The sequence below is a fragment of the Tachysurus vachellii genome, chromosome 1, assembly GCF_030014155.1.
Source record: "Tachysurus vachellii isolate PV-2020 chromosome 1, HZAU_Pvac_v1, whole genome shotgun sequence".
In the NCBI taxonomy this organism is placed as follows: Eukaryota; Metazoa; Chordata; class Actinopteri; order Siluriformes; family Bagridae; genus Tachysurus; species Tachysurus vachellii.
Window position 1 is genome coordinate 20,398,115 of NC_083460.1, and position 18,575 is coordinate 20,416,689.

General features: G+C 38.1%; 1 protein-coding gene across 2 annotated transcripts; it reads right to left on the reverse strand.

Annotated features, from left to right (window-relative positions):
• Positions 1-3,037: 3,037 nt before the first annotated feature.
• Positions 3,038-15,404, reverse strand: lpar3 (lysophosphatidic acid receptor 3). Of its 2 annotated transcripts, XR_009648962.1 has the most exons (4): positions 15,238-15,404; positions 13,816-14,578; positions 4,999-6,444; positions 3,038-4,867 (listed from the first exon to the last, which is right to left on the reverse strand). XR_009648962.1 is itself a non-coding variant. In XM_060876357.1 (3 exons), the coding sequence occupies exons 2-3, from the start codon at positions 14,555-14,557 to the stop codon at positions 6,119-6,121; spliced, it is 1,068 nt and encodes a 355-aa protein (XP_060732340.1). In that variant the 5' UTR covers positions 14,558-14,578; positions 15,238-15,404; the 3' UTR covers positions 3,038-6,118. The 2 variants fall into 2 exon arrangements, 1 of the variants encoding a protein (XP_060732340.1); XM_060876357.1 differs by having other exon boundaries at positions 3,038-6,444.
• Positions 15,405-18,575: the final 3,171 nt, after the last annotated feature.

An 18,575-nucleotide genomic window follows, 5' to 3' on the forward strand; every position in this document is an offset into this window, starting at 1 on the left:
CAAAAAAGCTACTTACATGAAAGAGTAATCAATTGGGCTCGTGCTTAGACACGTTTTTTTTGTTAATCTATACCACATAAATCATATATATATATATATTCAAAGAAATAAAGCTTACAAACTATAAAACAACCAAGAAAGAAGAGAAAATATGCAGGAAATGTCCTTCATGCTGACTCTGCATGCAAAACCTTATGGCTCTGTCAGTGGCAGCATACTTGACACAAAGACGCATTCACTAAGCTACTCTTCATGCTCACCACAAGTGTTCCTGACACAGGAACAAAAGCCAGAACCTGTCCAATTTAATCATTTATACTTACTGTACTGTGCTTTGCTCAGTAACTCAACAAAGCAGATAAAACCAAATAATAAAAATACATCCTTTGATTTTATCTTAAATAGTTTATTTGTGTCTTAAAGAATTCCCTAACATGAATATTGTATCCCGACTGTCACCACCAGGAAAAAACAGGAAAGTTTCAAGACAAAGCTTACCAGGAGGAAGACAAAAGCCAGGATGTTGTACACAGCCATTGGAAACTGCTCATCACTGTGGGTTCTTGGTGAAGACTGACTTGGTAAACAGCTGCTGACTGCTCTCCACTTTTTTCTTCCTTGATAGCCCTCTAATTATTCAATCAGGCAAAGAGCCCACACTAATCCACAGTCACCTCCACTCACCCAAGGAGAGGAAACTGACCTTCAGCCTGCACAAGCACTAATATTCAACTAATACAAACACAAGGCTACACATTTAAATAATATTACTCATTAAAACCACATCTTTAATGTATAATATTAGGGTATATCAGGGGGTCCCATGTGGTCCCATGGGGTCCATGTTGAGTCCAAAGCTAAAGATTTAACACTGACCTGTCAGCGACGCGGGGATAAAACAGACCCAAATGCAGGATAGCGTAAAAGAAAACAGGATTTATTAAATAAAAAACACAAAACATGAACCAAGACATGACACAGGACGCAACAAGAGATGACATTAGACGACATAACAGAAGACATCAGATGACAAGGATTCCGCGCTGCCATAGGCAAAGCGGCACGGTTAATTAGACAGCAAAATGAACACAAGGAACAGGTGTGCAGAGACGGGGAGGAGTAAGCAAGGGCGGGGCAGACACGTGACAGGGAATATAAACAAGATCATGTGGCCAAAGTCTGGGCTGGGTCCTGACAGTACCCCCCCTCAAGGCGAGGCTCCTGACGCGCCAATGCTGTATCCATGGCAATATCCGAGGGGAAAACGGTCCCGATGAGATCCAAGAGGTGTGTAGAGACAGGGAGGAGTAAACAAGGGTGGGGCAGACACGTGACAGGGAACATAAACGTGCACGTGGCCAACGTCCTGGCTGAGTCCTGGCAAGACCTGCATAACAAAACACTGACTACAATCTCTCAAAATTAACTGTGTATAAAATATTAGGACTTTTCTCCCTGTGGTTTCCTCCAAGATTCGTGACACCTCCAGCAACATGCCAGTAAATTTCTAAAATCAAGGGTACGACTATACGCCATCTCTAATCCAGTGTCCGATGAGAGGCTCTGAATCCACTGCATTCCTGTCCAAGATAAAGCATTTTTTAAATGAATGGACAAATGAAATGCCCTTTTACAGCACAACATGACAAGGTTCATGCAACTTAGTGTTAAAAAAAACAACCGGGATTAAACTATGATTATAAACCAGTCTTGCAGCTCTAGAAGTTATATGCTATTAGTTTATTATTTGAATGCATGTATAATATGTATATCTGTTTATTCACAACAATTAAGTGTATAGATCTTTTATCAGTCATTTGCGTAACAGCTGCTGACCAACAATTATGTTATATAAAATATTAAAATATAATAATATTTTCACAATCTAACCAGGGTTGTGGTACTGTGTTTTAAAGCAATGTAAGTAATTAGTGGTTATAATGATAAGGTTAGTGATAATGAATGAAATAAAATCACTTCTTCTTTGACCCTAATGTGTCTTTCTACACTATATGGTCAAAGGTTTGTGGCCATCAAACCACCACAACCATATATGCTTGTTGAACTTCTCATTTCAGATGTAGTCCTCTTTGCCCTAAAGAAGCTCGACTCTTCTAGGAAGGTTTTTCACTAGATATTGGAATGTGGCTGTGTGGATTTTCCCATTCAGTCATAAGATTATTAGTGAGGTCAGGCACTGAGGTTAGATGGAGAGCCTTCAGTTTCAGTTCAACCCAAAGGTGTTCACTGGCTTGAGGTCACTTATGTTCTTCTACAGGAACTGCTGCTTCAGGCCAAGCTCTGTCCTACACTGGTTTCAGGGAGGGTTTGTGGGATTATACTGTAGGTTAACATTTTAGAGGTTAAACTATAAAATAGAACTGAAAACTGTGGTTCAGTTCTAGCAGTTCCAGAACATGATGAGAAAAACATGGAAGCTCGTTATGTGATGGCGGTAGTTCTATCTGTCTTTAAAATCAACATTTGTCTGACAAATCTGAAATGGAAGTTTTTGCTGGGAGCTGTAGTCAGACGTCTTAAGTGCACAGCCAAGGCTACTGGCCCTCTGGCCAACCTATCTAACACTGCAGGTGGACTTCCCAGGTGCTTTCACTTTTCAACCTTCAGTGGTGACTCATGGGCTAAAATGCATTACAAAGATAAACACCCGTATAGTGCATAAGTGTGTTATGCATGTAATTTACTGGAAATGTATCCAGTGTCCTGAAAAGCTTTTGGTAGAAGTAATCAACTCTCCCAGGAGCCTTGGGGTTGGTACAAAAGACTAACTCTGATTGTAAGCAACCTTAAAAAGAACACTGCTATTTTGATTGCAGTGAAGAGTTTTACTATTGGAACTAGTTGGGAGGTTTTCATTCATTTAGGATTTATTGTGGGATTGTAGTAAACATTTTGGATTAGATCAAAATCAGTGACAAAATAAATAGTGAGACTACAGAAGGTGTCTAGTGGTTTCGGACCCCTTCATGACATCATTTTTAGATTGGGCTGCTGTAGGCAATTTAAATTGTGTTGCTTTTCTTTTTCTTTTTTATCCCAGAGCAGCTGGAATGTGTGTAGTCATTGTATTACCTGCTCTCACATGGATGTGGGGAAATGTTTTGTCTGCAAGACACTCAGGAGTTGAGAAATCATTGGCTGAGCACAGGAAATATTCTCCATTATCAACAACGGGAGTTTCATAATATGGCATGGATAGAATGTCGTTCTTGGGGACAAAATTCTTGACTACAAATGGGCTAGTTACTACGAAAGAGTAACTAGTTACAGTTACTAGTTACTTCATTCAAAAAGTAACTCAATTACTTTGTTGATTACTTACAACGCGTTACTGTTAAAAGTCACTTTTTAGTTACTTTTTTAAAGAAGGTTCTTTAATGTTCCCATTAATGCCCTTTTATGCGTTATGGTCTATACAAACACAAAACTGTTTGTTGATCTATCCCTGGCTAACAGTTCGGTTAAAATCTAGTCGCTGTTGTTTGGCTGGAGGGACTTGAGTCACTTCGAGTGTGTCCACCGACACCGGGTTAGCTTCTAGCTTCGTCGAGGCATGTTGTTTCTACCTCCAGATTGGAGTTGCTGTTTATCGCAGTAGATAGGACCTTCAAACCAGAAAGACACAGCTTACATTTGACTAAAAGGTTTTTGACTTTATGCTCAACTAAAGTGAAATAATGAGCATGTTTCCACTTTGAGAAACTTGTCTTGCTCTCGCCTTGACTCGCCATTACTGCCGCACATACTTGAATAAACGGAAACATGCCCACAGTGTGGCATCTTCGTGTTTACAGGTTGGCATCCACCAATCCTACAATGCGTCGCTGCTGTTAACAGGTTAGGCTGTAGGCTACACTTGAGCCAAAATGAATTAATTTAAAAAAGTAACGGACAAACACACCATATGGTAACGGTAACGGAGTTACTTTATTTAAAAAGTAACGCGTTACAGTATTAGTTAGTCTCAAAAGTAACTGCGTTACAGTAACACGTTACTGTCCAACACTGCAAATGGGTAAGTCTGGGGTTTGTGTGACTGAGGTTGTCCCTAAGCTACAAGCTTTCTTAAGACTAGTTGGAGCATGAGCCAGAGAAGGTGTTGTCGGATCTAGTAGTGATGAAAGGAGTGAACGTATCATGGAGCAAACCTGTGTTCAGTGGAATAGTGATCTCTTAGTGGACTAGCACTGCCTGGATGCTTAGTGCGGTCACACAGGGAACATAGGGGATATTCAGTGAATGGGACAGTTCCTCATTCGAGTTTCACACTGTACTGAACTCATTTACCATGGGAAAATACATTTCCTTTGAGCAATGTTAGACATGCTAGAACTATGCCCTTTTTTTTTTCAAGACAGTATGTTATCTGCAGTCTGATCTGTGAAGAAGGCCAAGTGCGCAAATGTAAAAGGAATTTGTTTGTCTCTGCTCTTTTATTTCTGAGGTTCTGTTCACATAAGCTCTGCTCTTCTATCCTCACCGGATATATACATCAGCGCTACCATAGCAACCAAACATCAAAACTTCTCTCTGAATGCAGTCAATTAGGAAATTATTGTGAACAGAAAAGCAGCCAGACTCAAAAGGACCAATTCACCTTGACATCTCAAGATACAGCCCACCGAATGATTCTGTAAACAAGGCGATTGTGGGTTTGTTTTCTGTAGGTCAACACTTTTTGTGTGCAGAAGATTTTAAGAGAAGACCTCTGGCCTTCAGTCTGCAGTTGGTCTTAATTTCCGTGAACCTGCGGTCTTTACATACGCTTAATCATGCATTATATTAATGTGACAAATTGACATGACTCACATGACGGGGAGTTGCTTGAGATCATGTTAAAAGGGCCCTGTAATTTACATCAAAGCATGGGAGAGACAGTAAAGGTCGTTATTCCACAATATTCTGTACAAAAGCTCACAAGATTTTAGTATGGCATGGCGTAGGGTAAGCATGCAATAATCCAGAATGCTGCATTACCGGCCAGACTCATAATCAGCCACATCAGGCATTGCTTCAGACTTGTGTAATGAGTAACACATCGGAGACCATCCCACCGACTGAAGAGGAAAAACAGGTTTGCAGCCATGCACTGGTGTGGTGTTCCTCTTTGCTTCGGATTCTAAATGCAACACCAAAGAAAAGAAATCCTTTGATTGCTGTCTTATTTTTTTTTACAGCATTGGCCTTGTAATGTGCCAATGACCATATTAGCTTTACTACATGGGAATGTGGGAAAGACTTGCTTAAACACGAGAAGGAGGATTGTCTTACTGTATATGTTTTCAATGCAGGTTGCACAACAGTTCTTTTTGCGTGGTAAAACTATGACTGTAGATGTAATAACATATTGTTGGGACTTGTCAAGGCATGCAGAGAGAACTGAATAATAGTCTGCAAGAGACTGGCTTCCCGTATAAGGGTGTATTTTTTATCTCATGCTCAAGGACTGCAACCTTGAATGCATGAATTAATGATTTGTTAAAGGCTTGTATTAAAGCTGTAAATGAGAAAGATCTTGTCTACTTGTCTAGTCTTGTTGTCAGGTCTTGTTTTTTGGTCTGTGATACAATGATGATTTCAGGCCATTCCTCTAGTCAATGAGATGGTGGAGCTCGCTCTTAACGAACGTCTGGCTTTGAGTCCACATAAAACTGAGAAATACATTTGTATGAACAAATTGCACTTTATACCAACCGTCAAGACAATTAGCTTAAAAATAAAATACAGTAGATACAAATCCATAGTTCTGGTTATTTGTGCATTTCATTTTTACAGATATAATAAAAATTGTTAGACTTAAAAGACACTGACTTGAAGTACCTCATAAAAAAAAAAAAAAATAATAATAATAAAATTCAACTCAGGCTCAAGGTTAACATATCATACAACTGCTTTGCGACTATACAAAAACCCCTGACTGTACAGTACTAACATATTATTGAGGTGAAAAAGAAAAAAGATGCGATTGGGCTCTATTTTCTGAAGTCTCTTGCTAATAACAAATCACACTATTTAAAACAATGAGAATGTTAAAAAAAAAATGTACATAACAATACACTGCTCTGAATATCAATAACTATGTAGCAAAGCAGAGCTATTAGGTCTTCAGCTTGTCCTGTGTTGTGTCTTTCTCCTCTGAAACACGAATACTGGTGTTCATTTCTGTAGTTGAAGTGGTAGTACGAGTGTTGACCCTAGATGACCTCTGGCGACGAGTGCCGTTACAGACGCATCGCAGCAAATTCTTGATGGTGGTCCACATCTCATCGTCTTTGTAGGAGTATATGATAGGATTCATTACGGAGTTGAGGACAGCCAGAAGAAGAAACCAGCGCTTAAACTTCAGTAAATTACATTGTTCGCATTTTAAGCCATCCAGGAGCAGTACCACAAGGCCAGGTGTCCAACAGATCACAAAAACCCCTGGAAAATGGAGAAACAATGATATTTTGAATTCAGTATTTTTAAGAGCGAGAGAGAGGGATGTTTCACATAAAATAGTAGACAAGTACCAGGGAAAAAAATATTAAAAAATAAATACATTTTTGGAATCCATTATAAAAAATTGGAACAAAAAGGAACAGCAAAATCCCTACCAAGGCCAAACTAAGTGCTCAGACAAGAATGGCAATTGTAAGAGATGCTGGCTGAAAAAGTAGAATCTCAAATTTCAGAATTTGTAGATTTTGTGGTCTGATGAGTCTCTAATTCAGTCATTGGTCTAATGCCAAAGCATAATGTTCCGCAGAAACCTACTGTAATACCAAGGTGAAACCATTGCTCAATCATGGTGGTCAAGCATGGTGGTGGTAGCATTGTGCCCTAGGATTGCTATTCAGCAGAATGAACTGAAAAGCAATGTAAGCAATATATTGACAAGAACTAGTCCAACTCTGCCAGGCATCTCCATTTAGGGAGAAACCAAGGTCAAAGGTTTGTAGACATCTGACCATCAGACCAGTTTGAGCCTTTCAAACATCCCATTTTTAATAAATTACAATTTTATCATCCAATGATCTAGGATCTAGGAAAGATTGTTCAAAAGAAGTTACCACAGTAATAATCACCAGTCAATGAAATATTTCTGATTAACCCCAAATAATGATTGTAGGATTTCTCATTCTGTGGGATTTTCTTTTTGGTTTCATTTGACTGCTGAAGTCATGGTCCACAATGAGAGAGCAGTACAAGAGACTTTTCAAAACTATAAATAAACATTTTGAAAAAGGGATGATGTAGCTCAGTGTTTAAGATTTTGTACTACTGATCAGAAGGTTGCGAATTTGAATCCCAGGTTCACCAAAGTGCCACTCCTGGGCCCCTGAGCAAGGCCCTTAAATCTAAGGGCCTTTTTACACCCGGTCACTTCATGTGTTTTCTCTGATCCGATAGCTATCTGATTTGTTAAAACGGTTCCATTTACATTAGGCCACATAAATGCGTCTCGGTGAATCGGATATCAATCCGATCTTTCTGCTCCCGCCCAAAATGCAAATATATTTTACCTCATTTCCGGGGTAATTGAAATGGAACACGCTTTGGTGTATGCGGATTTCAGAACGCAATCAAAAAGAAGACGAATAAACTTGTTACGATGGTTATGTTACAAAAAAAACAACCCTGCGTGTCGTCCATGTTATTTGTTTCTGGCGCGATGCACGACTCGTGAGTCACTTGCGAGTGACGTACTTCCATTTGGGAAGAGTATAGCGCTGACGTATGTGGCTTGAACAACCACATTCATTTACACCTATCAAGTTTCATCTGAAATGCGTCCCAGACCACCTCCTGAAGTGGTTTGAGCAATCAGATTTATATCCATCTCGAAAACGTTTCGGAGGGCATTTAGACCTGGGGTCTCATTTATAAAACTGTGCGTAGGATCCCTACTAAAAGTTTACGTACGCCCAAAAGCCAAAAATGGTGTACGCCAAAAAATATTCCGATTTATAAAACTGTGCGTACGCACTCCTGTAAGCAATGTTCCCTTTATAAATCACAGATCACCGACAGATATGCGTACGTGAACCAGCCTCAAATCCTGCCCTGTACACGCCCATTTTTAACCATAAATAGTCAATGCAAATCACTGCGCGGGCATGAGAGTGGACCTCGTTATAATGAGTTTCCTCTGCGCTCTGCAGGTTTAAAAATGGGGTGAGGAGCCAGCGTCTCAGGGGGTAGCCACTGTCGCCTGCAGGTTATAATTATATTAAAAGCAACATTGTTATAATTATATTAAAAACAAAATTGTTACAGTTTCTACTTTTTAATATTGTTAAACTCACCAAGAAGCCAGCCATCATGTACTGCGCCTGCATTTAGTCTGTTCCCTACACTGCTATGTGTCAAGATAAAGGAATCATGTGTTGAACCAGGCCAGCGTGCCACAATGTTTGTGAGGGTCATGTTGGAGTCACATATGATTTGCACATTAATAGAATGCACATGCTTTCTATTAACATAAGCAAATTCATTTTCAGATGTGCCCTTATAGCAACATGAGCGCAGTCATTTGCGCCGATTACATTTGGGAAACCAGACATTGCTGCAAATTGCATTTTAATTTCGGCCTGTTCTCGCACAGTGTAGGGGAACCTGACGTATCGACTACCCATATTAAGTATAACATTCAAAACGACTGTGATATACCAGACCTATAGGGTGAGATGATAGATTCCAATAGAATTATTTCATATACAAAAAGGTCTTAGACACAAAGTTGAGGATTACTTATAGTTTTTTTATATAAATAATTTACCTGTCTGCCAATTCCCACTGGAAACAGCCGGTTGCCAAGAACCCCAGAGTGGTGAGGACTTGTATTTGGACTGGGATGGCATGGTTCCGGCATGTTGCCCTGTCTAATACTGGACCCAATTCAGCACATAGATCCAAGAGCACAGCTCTAGGGAATCTAAATCGTCTTATTAGCCAGTCATCATAATGGGTCAGGAAATAATCATGGTCGCTGAAAACTTCTGCCATTGGCGTAATCCTCTAACAGTGCCATCATGAAGCATTACGTACCCGGGTCACCGGAGGATTTATATGTTTCTAGCAATTAGACTGATCGTTAACACCTAAAAATCACAGAATTAATTTGTGGGCAAAAATTTAAGACGAAAATGTTATAGTGAACACATGCTTCTTCATGATGGTTTTGTAATGAACACCGTAATAGTTAGGACAGATGATGAGTAGCGATTGTGTTTCATGACTGTATTTGCAGACTTTGACATTTTATGATATATGTACATTAAGGAAAATATTTCGTTTTTACACTGTGTTCTAATAAAAGGGTGTTTCATGCTTTTCTGTATCACATGTAGTCGCGCCATCTCCTCCTGCGCTCCCGTTGTGGACAATGTGACTGTAAGGCAGCGCTGATTATTATTATTATTATTTTTAATACATTTTGAATTACGTTTGGATTTTACTAGATGTATATAGCCTAAAACAATCGGCACAAATAACACTGTTGGATTTAATCCTCATGATAATGTGGATATAACGTATGAAATGGAGTGAAAATTAAATCTCATTAATTCTTATAATCGTTCTTCACATTTATTTTCTACAATCTAACTTCACTTCACGACCTCACCATCTGTGTCGCCAATTCCCTTTGTCTCTAGAATGTGCGTACGCACGTCTCAAAGTTTGCTTAAAGGTGCGCACATTTTCCCATCAAGTTTGTTTTTTATAGATCACAACCTTTGCGCGAAAACTGGCGTACGCACTTTTCCAGCCCCGTTTTGTTCGTACGCACGCTTTATAAACGAGACCCCTGGTCTTTTTACCATCGGATAGCTATCGGATCACAGAAAACGCATGAAGTGACCAGGTGTAAAAAAAAAACCCTCTAAGTCTCTGGATAAGGTCATCTGCCAAATGCCAGGAATGTAAAATGTACCAGGGAACATCCTGAAGCCTATCATCAACACTGGGATTTCATCAAGAACAGGAAGTCCATCCAAAATTGACAACAAGTCAAAAATACATCAGGGAGTCTGCCAAGATGCCTACAGACAGCAAAATTTTAGGAACATCAGGAATATCTGGCAAATACCGGTCACTCCCTGCATGCCACAACAATCTCTATAGCATAGGAGATCGCCTTGTAATTTATTTAGCATTTTTGCAGGAAGAGTGGAATATAACAGCCAATTCTCTTACCCATAAAGACAAATGTGCTGTGAAGTGGTATTTATTCAAGTTTATCTTTTTTCTCCCTAGAAAACACGTATTTGCTATTCGTTCAAATTTTGTTGTCACTAAAACGTATTATTAACGGAGAAGATGTAGACAAGATGCAAATTTCGAAACATCCTTAGGGATGATACAAAAAAAGAGAATGTACCTAAATCAGTGGTGAATAGCATGTAGGGGCTTGTGTTCAGTAAAAAAAAACTGTTGTTCCTGAGTACAAATCAGCAGCTGAACTCAACACTGGTTTTCTTTTCAGCACACGCTAACATATAAAGCAGAAATTACACATTTAAGGGGCAATAATCTGGCTTATTTAGCCCAATTACTACAATATACACAACTATAGCACTGTTCACTAGACTGAAAAAAGCTTAGCTTTTAAAATTTTACAACATAACCACATCAATTGGGGAATACTCCGTGGCTAGTATGTGCCACATGTAAGCTACCATCCCCTCTAATCTTATAATAAAATATCTGCAGGAAAAGGCAAGGAATGCATATTGCACATGTGGCAGTTCAGTTTGAAGGCATTTTGATGAAACCTGATGTTTTCTGTGGTACCAAAAATAATAAAGCTTAACCCCTAAAGCAGTGGCTTCTAAATTCTGATACAAAACATACCCTAGATTTTTTTTTTTGTCTTAAAATGATCAGCATGACAGAAATTACTTATTTAGTAGTACTCTTTCGAATAGCCACCAAGTATGTCAGATAAAAAGAGCTTCCACTGCCCCATGGTTATCTAGAACGTTTATCAATTGCAGCATTTCAGGAATGTTAGAGCTGTATAAGGAATAAGAGACATCAGGAAACAACGTTAAAAAGACTATTTTAACAAATTCTATCAAATTCTATATCATTTTATAGCATATGCTAAATGTTTTATTCCTCTAATTTATACCACAGAAACTCGCCAACACGCATTAGCTAAATATTAACCGTTAATATCCATTTAAGGTTTAATATAATGGAAAATCTGTGAAACATATTCATACATTTCATATAAATAATGTTTCCTCCACAAAAGATTTTTATAAAACCAAAAAAGCAACTTTTTATATTACTGAAAAATCACAAAGCACACAAAAAAAACCTGCCCTAAAGTTTATAGCCTACTTTTTTCTTTGTTAAATGACAGCAGACCTTTTTCTCATCTGTATAGAGTCAGTTTTATACCACAGTGCTGTTGAATTCTTTAATCTGATTAGTCAGAAGGTGTTAATTAATTATTTAAAACAGCATCACTCTGTAGTAAAGCAGTAATTCATATTAATATTCATATTAATGTCCTTCTCTCCAATATGTTCTTTCTATAACACCTATCATTTCTATAGACTGAATATATGCAGCCCACATGATCTTGCACTAATGATAATATGCAGAGAAATAAGTTATTTTATAATAAGTCTCCAGTGTCAGTGCTTGTTATTTGTCTGTAGGTTATCCATGTCTCGGTTAGACATAGATAGCTGCTATCTTTGTCAAATTGCTCTGATATAAAAGGCACAAAACGAGTCGGACAAACGAATACGATGATAAATATAAGAATTATTTTAATACTCTTACGTCCAGTGAGTGCCTGAGTTCTGGAACCAAAGGACCACCAAATACAGAGTTTCTTTTTTATAGATGCTTCACCAGGCCTTTACTGCAGCAGACCATTTTTACTGCATGTTTACTGTATGACTTTTTCTACCTTGAGTTTTATTTCCAGTAAGTGAAAAGCATGCTCAAAATGCTGGGTTGAGGTCACCGGATAAGACTGTTGTTTCATTTCTTTGCATTAAAAAGCTCCTAGGCTTAAAAAAAACTCTTTCAATGTATGTGAGTCAAATCAATGTATCTTGATTTGACTGAATCTAAGCAGAAAGCATAGCTACATACATCCTGCTACTTCTATCAGCAAGTATACTTTGGGTCACAAGCCCTTATTTTCCTTTTCTCTTCCCATCATTCAGCTACAAGTTCATCATGTAAGTTTCATCTGTCTAAAGAGTGTTGTTTCTTGAGTGTTGCCAGTAGTTTGAACCCTCTGTGTTTACATTCATGAAGGTGTCTCCTGATTGTTGACTTTGAGGGTGATACTAAAACACCTGCCTCCTCGAGAGTAGTCTTGACATTACCGGATGTTTTGAAGGTATTTTACTTTACCAAGTCGAGAATTATCTGATCATCTACTTTACTTTTACTTTTTGTAAAAAAATCTCTCAGGCCTTTTGTAGTTGCTGAGCTCCACAATGCATTCCTACTTTGTAAGATTGTACCAGAATGTTGATTTGGCAACTCCTAAAGTTTCTGCTATCTCTCTGATAGCTCTATTTTGCTTTTTCAGTCTAATAATGGCCTTCATCACTTGCACCTCTTTGGACAGCATATTGAAAGGTCTCATAATTCAGCACTTAGAATAAACTCCAGATCTCCTTAATTTGTCATGAAATAATGAGGGAATAGGCCACACTTGACCATGAAACTGTTTATCAGTCTTTTATCTGTTTTATACTTTACACAGAACATTCTAACAGTGTAAAGCTTTTCTATATGTGAGATACAGATTAATGTAACCTTCGTCCCTTATGGTGGCACAAACAAAGGTACAGTAGAATGAACTTTGGCACTTGAATCATTGTATCTTTAGACGTTAACTCATCCTGCTGTAAACTCCAGATTGGAATATCCTTATCTGTTAAAAAAAAAAAAAAAAAAAGAAAAACTCCTACAAAAACAAAAGATTATGACACACAAGTAAGCTATTTACGTGTTTTGAGGTGTTTTGAGGAAGCTACACATTATTCCCTCTAATTGTCATGTTCAGACAGCAGGCAGTGCAATCACCATCTTGATGCAACATAATTATACATGCAAAAAAAAAAGAGTCATTGTCTAGGAATGACTCCTTCTGTTTCTATCAGACAGTTCTATTCGGTAGAGGAATTCCCCCTCTCTTCTGACCTGAAAATAAATATCATCTTTTCTTAACAATTCTTTGTAACACAACTAACACTGCATTTAAATAGCCTGGCAACTACGTGACTGTAACTCACCACACCCAGAGAAAAAAAAATGGACTGCCATTGTTCTAAGACTAGAATAGAAAATAGATTTTTTTTTCAGTGTGCACAGTGGAAATAAACTGAATAACATAAATGTCTGGGTAGGACATAGGACATGAACCTTAGCACCTGTGTTTTTGAAAATGTAGAATTCTTTTTCCATGCACATGAAAATTGCATTTTGGTTCACTGAAAACAAAGATTATCTCCACAGCTCTGGTTCTCACATCGCTACAATTGAATTTGTAATTAACCTTAAGCTGTAGTATCACGTCATCAACCGTCTACATATACTGTAGGAATCCTTGTGGTTGTCATTCTTGCTCTATGCTATGATGCGTTTGATGCAAGAGTTTTCTGACGTACATTATCACTTATGATTAAACCGAGTAACCAATTAATTGAAGTATTTGCATTATATTTTGTTTGAGCCAATCAAAATGTAGTGTTTCTACCCAATAAAGTACGGTTCATACAGATGAATGACACAAAAGCTGAATTCTATTAAGAAAGTATAACAGAAACCTACCCAATACAGTCATCACTGTTTTAATGAGTTTGATTGGTGTCTTCTTGCGTTTCAAAGATCCAGTGGCATGGCCATTTAAGACAGTTGTTTTCTTCCTCACATAGACATATATCCTTAGGTATATGGCTACCATTATAAGGAAAACCGCCAGGTTGAAAAGTGACCAGAAGATCAGGTAGCTCCTGCTGAAGATTGGTGCCAACATGGAGCACTGTTCGATACTGCAGATGCAGTTCCAGCCCAGGCTTGGTACTGCACCCATAAAGATGGAGATGACCCAAACCAGCACAATCAACAGGGTTACCCGCCGCTTTGTAAGGTTACTGTGTACTTTCCAGTTCATGATTGAGATGTAGCGTTCCAGAGCAATAACAAGTAAATTTGTGAGTGATGCTGAGAGGCTCGTGTCCAAAAGGCCCTGCCGAAGAAAGTACTGTTGCACACTCAGTGTTTGGGACACTGAACCGGTGTTGAACATAAGATACACGTATGCAATCCCAGCAAGAAAGTCTGAGGCTGCAAGGTTGGCTACAAGGTAATAGAATGCGTAGTGAAAGCGGTTGTTGGTGATGACAGCGGTGATGACCATTGCGTTGGACACCAGGATGAAACAACAAAAGAGGCAACCAACAACTCGAAGCACTATGAGATGAGTGAACTCCCAGTTTTCAACCGTCGGTTGGCTTCTGTTGTAGAAAAACTCCATCGGCACATCATAGTAACATGTGTTCTGACTTGACATCTTGTGCAGAATAAAATGACTCTGGAAGAAGTAATGACAAAGAATAAGGACATGTCCCCAAAAAATGGAACAGACAAGACATAAGATAGTATTGTTTAAAAAAATTGAACAGCTCAACTTGAAAAATGACGCCTGAGATAGGCACAGGCTCCCTGTGACCCGAGGTAGTTTGGATAAGCGGTAGAAATGAGTGAGTGAGTGAGTGAACTTGAAAAAAAAAGCATACTATCTCTAATACAGAATCTTTCTTTATGTTTCAACCTGAACCAACCTTTTCATATTGTAGCTGCAGAGCCTATTTCAGTTCTTTATTTATATTATAATGGTCCATTGGCTAAATCAGATAAATGGATCTTGAAATCAGATAAATTTTTAATTTGATTAATTCGGTTTAATATGATTGGAAAAGATTGGATACACCCTGGAAGTAAAAAGTATACAAAAACAAGGAAAAGAAAGAAAGAAAGAAAGAAAGAAAGAAAGAAAGAAAGAAAGAAAGAAAGAAAGAAAGAAAGAAAGAAAGAAAGAACAAAATGAAAATACAATAGAGTTTTTTTTGGAACTAAGGTAGGTTTGAAAGCATAAATAAAAGCATAATAAAGACTCAAAACACAGGTTTTGTCGGTACTCCTGTGTGTGTCAAAGTTGTGCCGAATTTCGTAATCGATACCGATTCTTACCAGTACCACATGCAGAATGCCCGGGTCATGAGCTGATCTGTCGCATTCGTTTGTGAAAGTCTCCAATCTTGCAGTCCATGCGAACTCCTTCCTGGTTTTTATTTGGTAAGCTAAAAAGACGACGAGTGAAAGCGTCAGAGTCTGAATGGTTTGTGAAGACGAAGGCTGTCACCATGTGGGTGTGGAGTTTGGTGCTAAGACGTTGTACTGTGTCTTTAAGCCGCTCCTCTATAACATGAATATTCATTCATTCGTTCATTCATTCCTATAACAGCTCATTAGAGATGCGTGATAAACACACACACACACACACACACACACACACACACACACACACACACACACATACATTGATTAAATTAAAACATGTAGAAGAGTGTGTGTTCAAACTTATGTTACATAACTGGACATCCCAAAAAGCACCACCTGTGTACAGGTAAAAGCTTTACACCGTATTACAGGGACTGCATTACAGAGACTGCTGTCTCGTACTGTATAATCAATGAATGAAGAGTTTCTGAAAGGATTCATTTCCATTGTGTTTTATTTGAAATTATGGCGTGTTTTCACACTTTCCCAGTTCAAATGTAGATTAAAAACTCATCTCTTTAGTCAGGCGTACACATAATACATCCCACAATATTGTGCACTATTATATCAGACTTGCACATTTTATGAACAGCAGATATGTTAATCCCTCTCCACTTCTTCTCTCTTTCTACCCATCCCGAGGCATCCAGAAACTGTACCAGCTCAGATCGTCTTCCATGCAATGATTTTGGACCTCCACTGAGATGAGGCATGACTCTGAGAATCCTGAGGCATCTAGAGATCTACCAGCTTCAGCCAGACTCTGTTATACTAAAGAGGAGATGTGAACTCCATGTGGTCTTTAACATCAATACAACATTTGTTTGACTGTATATTTATAATCACACCCTTCAGTGTCACCCAAATGAGGATGAGGTTCCCCTTTGAGTCTGGTTCCTCTCAAGGTTTCTTCCTTTACCATCTAAGGGAGTTTTTCCTTGCCACTGCTGCCTGAGTCACCTCAGACTTGCTCATTGGGCATAAATACATACACATTGTGAACTAATCTATCTAATATTAATCTTGAATTTTGAATTCTACTAATATTTATTATTCTTTATATTAACCTTCTGTTCTATGTTTATGTTCTGTAAAGCTGCATTGAGACAATGTCAATTGTAAAAAGCGCTATACAAATAAATTTGAATTGAATTGAATTTAAAAGTATTTTATCCTATTTCTTTGTTTACTAAGAAACACCAGTTTCAAATTCCCATATACTGTAAACCTGAAAGGGAGCCTAAAAGTGGTCCTACAGGATCCTTATAAGACGTAACTATCCTGTTGGACCAAATACAGGATTTTTATGAGACATTTCATATAGGATACTTTAGGATTTTTTTTCAATATTTACAGAAATTCTCATTTGAAAATTTCTTGATGTTTTTAATTGAATTTCTTATTGAATAATTTTTTTATTAAAGAAAATAATAGTAAAAGGGGGGCACGGTGGCTTAGTGGTTAGCACGTTCGCCTCACACCTCCAGGGTTGTGGGTTCGATTCATGCCTCCGCCTTGTGTGTGTGGAGTTTGCATGTTCTTCTACATGAGACTTACAGGATTTGTGGGACATTTCTGCCTTTAATTAAGCAAATGCAGGCAAATGTATTAATTATGCGCTGCACCCTTTATCTTGAGAAAACAATGCACTGCACATGCTAGGTGTGAGCGGCTATGAGTTTCAGCATTTTTAAAACTACTGATCTCCTGGGAGTTTCATGAACAACTTGAAATTGTCATGTTAATGAGTTACTTAAGTGGAGAACGGTGAGACTGGATGGCTACAGTGGCTTCGATCACCGTTCTTTAAATGAGAAGTGAAAGTCTAGCTAGTTAATATTAGCTGATTCATTGACACTGACTTGTTGACTCATCTGTTAAAACAATGTTTGTATGTGTATCTAATGTCAGAAGTAACACATGTATAAAAAGCTAAAGTTAAGATAAATGTTTATATATGTCTACATGGATACCATCACATTTGAACATGGATAGTATAATAGTGTAATATCAAGCCAGGAGCCATCAGACTGAATGACAAAACAAATGTGCTTTTCTTGTGAAGTATAACTGACCTTTTACCTTTACCATTATTGTGACTGAAAAAAACAATTAAAAAGAAAGGACACCTGAAGTCATGGAGATGGAGGGATAGGTTCCCTTTAGGTTTAATTTAATTTAATATTGACCTTGTCCCAGAAATGACCTTTGAAAAAAAATCAGGCAAGAATATTCACTCTCTGGTATGTGTGCTGATGTGCGTCTTAGGAACATTAAAAGACTGGCAGTTAAACGTGGACCTGGGAAAACATCACAAATTTACATTGGACATTTATGGCACTGGGAAGATGAACTTCTCCAGAGTGAAAGAAGTACTTTGAAGTCTCTATCAGTCAATACATCAAATACATCAATAGTGGATAACAAGGTCACAAACTATATACCATCAGTCTAAAACTCTGGTAGGAGATAATCTGCAAAAACAGACACAGCTAAGTAGCCAGTGATCGATGCATAACTTCCTTGAGCTGTGCTGGAGGATGGAGAGAGAGAGAGAGTGAGAGAGAGGCAGAGAGAGAGAGAGAGAAAGAAAGAGAGAAAGAGAGAGAGAGATACCTGACAGACAAGACCAAGCAGAGGAAAATGGATCAGTCCACTGGGAAAATCCAAACACAAAGGTCCAACTGGCCCAAAGAATAGGGCATTAAAAAGGAGGGCATAATAAATGTCTCCTTTTTTTCACAGCATTACTCAGTATGTGAAATACTTGTTACACTATGCATTTCTGATGTGCTGACATTATTCCAAATCCCCTTTCCTAAACATTCAACTAAATCTTCATTACAGACATACTGTCTGCTCTTTTAATTTGCTTTTTTTCTGAATATTCACTACATTTAATTCCGATTATTTGCTATAAAATTTATGTTGTATGTCATGGAATAATTTTTTTTAAATTTAACTCAACTCTAAAAAAGCAAGCACTGACCGCCATTAGCACTTGTTGCAATTCCCACTTTGACCACCAGGTGCAATAATAAATCAATGGAAGAGAAGTGAAGCCGTTAGCATGAACCATCTTTTGTAAAGTTCAAGCAGTTATACTGCTTCTCTAATCAGCCTCCACATTTTCTTCCAGGAAGGTTCATGACCAGGAGTTCTTTATCACAATTTTAACTAGATTTGTAAAGTTCGTCGTAACAAACTTTGATGTTGGCTTTGACGGTGCAAGTATTCGCAAAGGCCGG

Coding starts and splice junctions, on each gene's coding strand:
- lpar3 (XM_060876357.1), bottom strand. CDS start 14,557: ATGTCAAGTCAGAACACATGTTACTATGATGTGCCGATGGAGTTTTTC. Junction 6,445..13,815: donor AACAGTGATGACTGTATTGG/GTAGGTTTCTGT, acceptor TCCATTTTCCAG/GGGTTTTTGTGATCTGTTGG.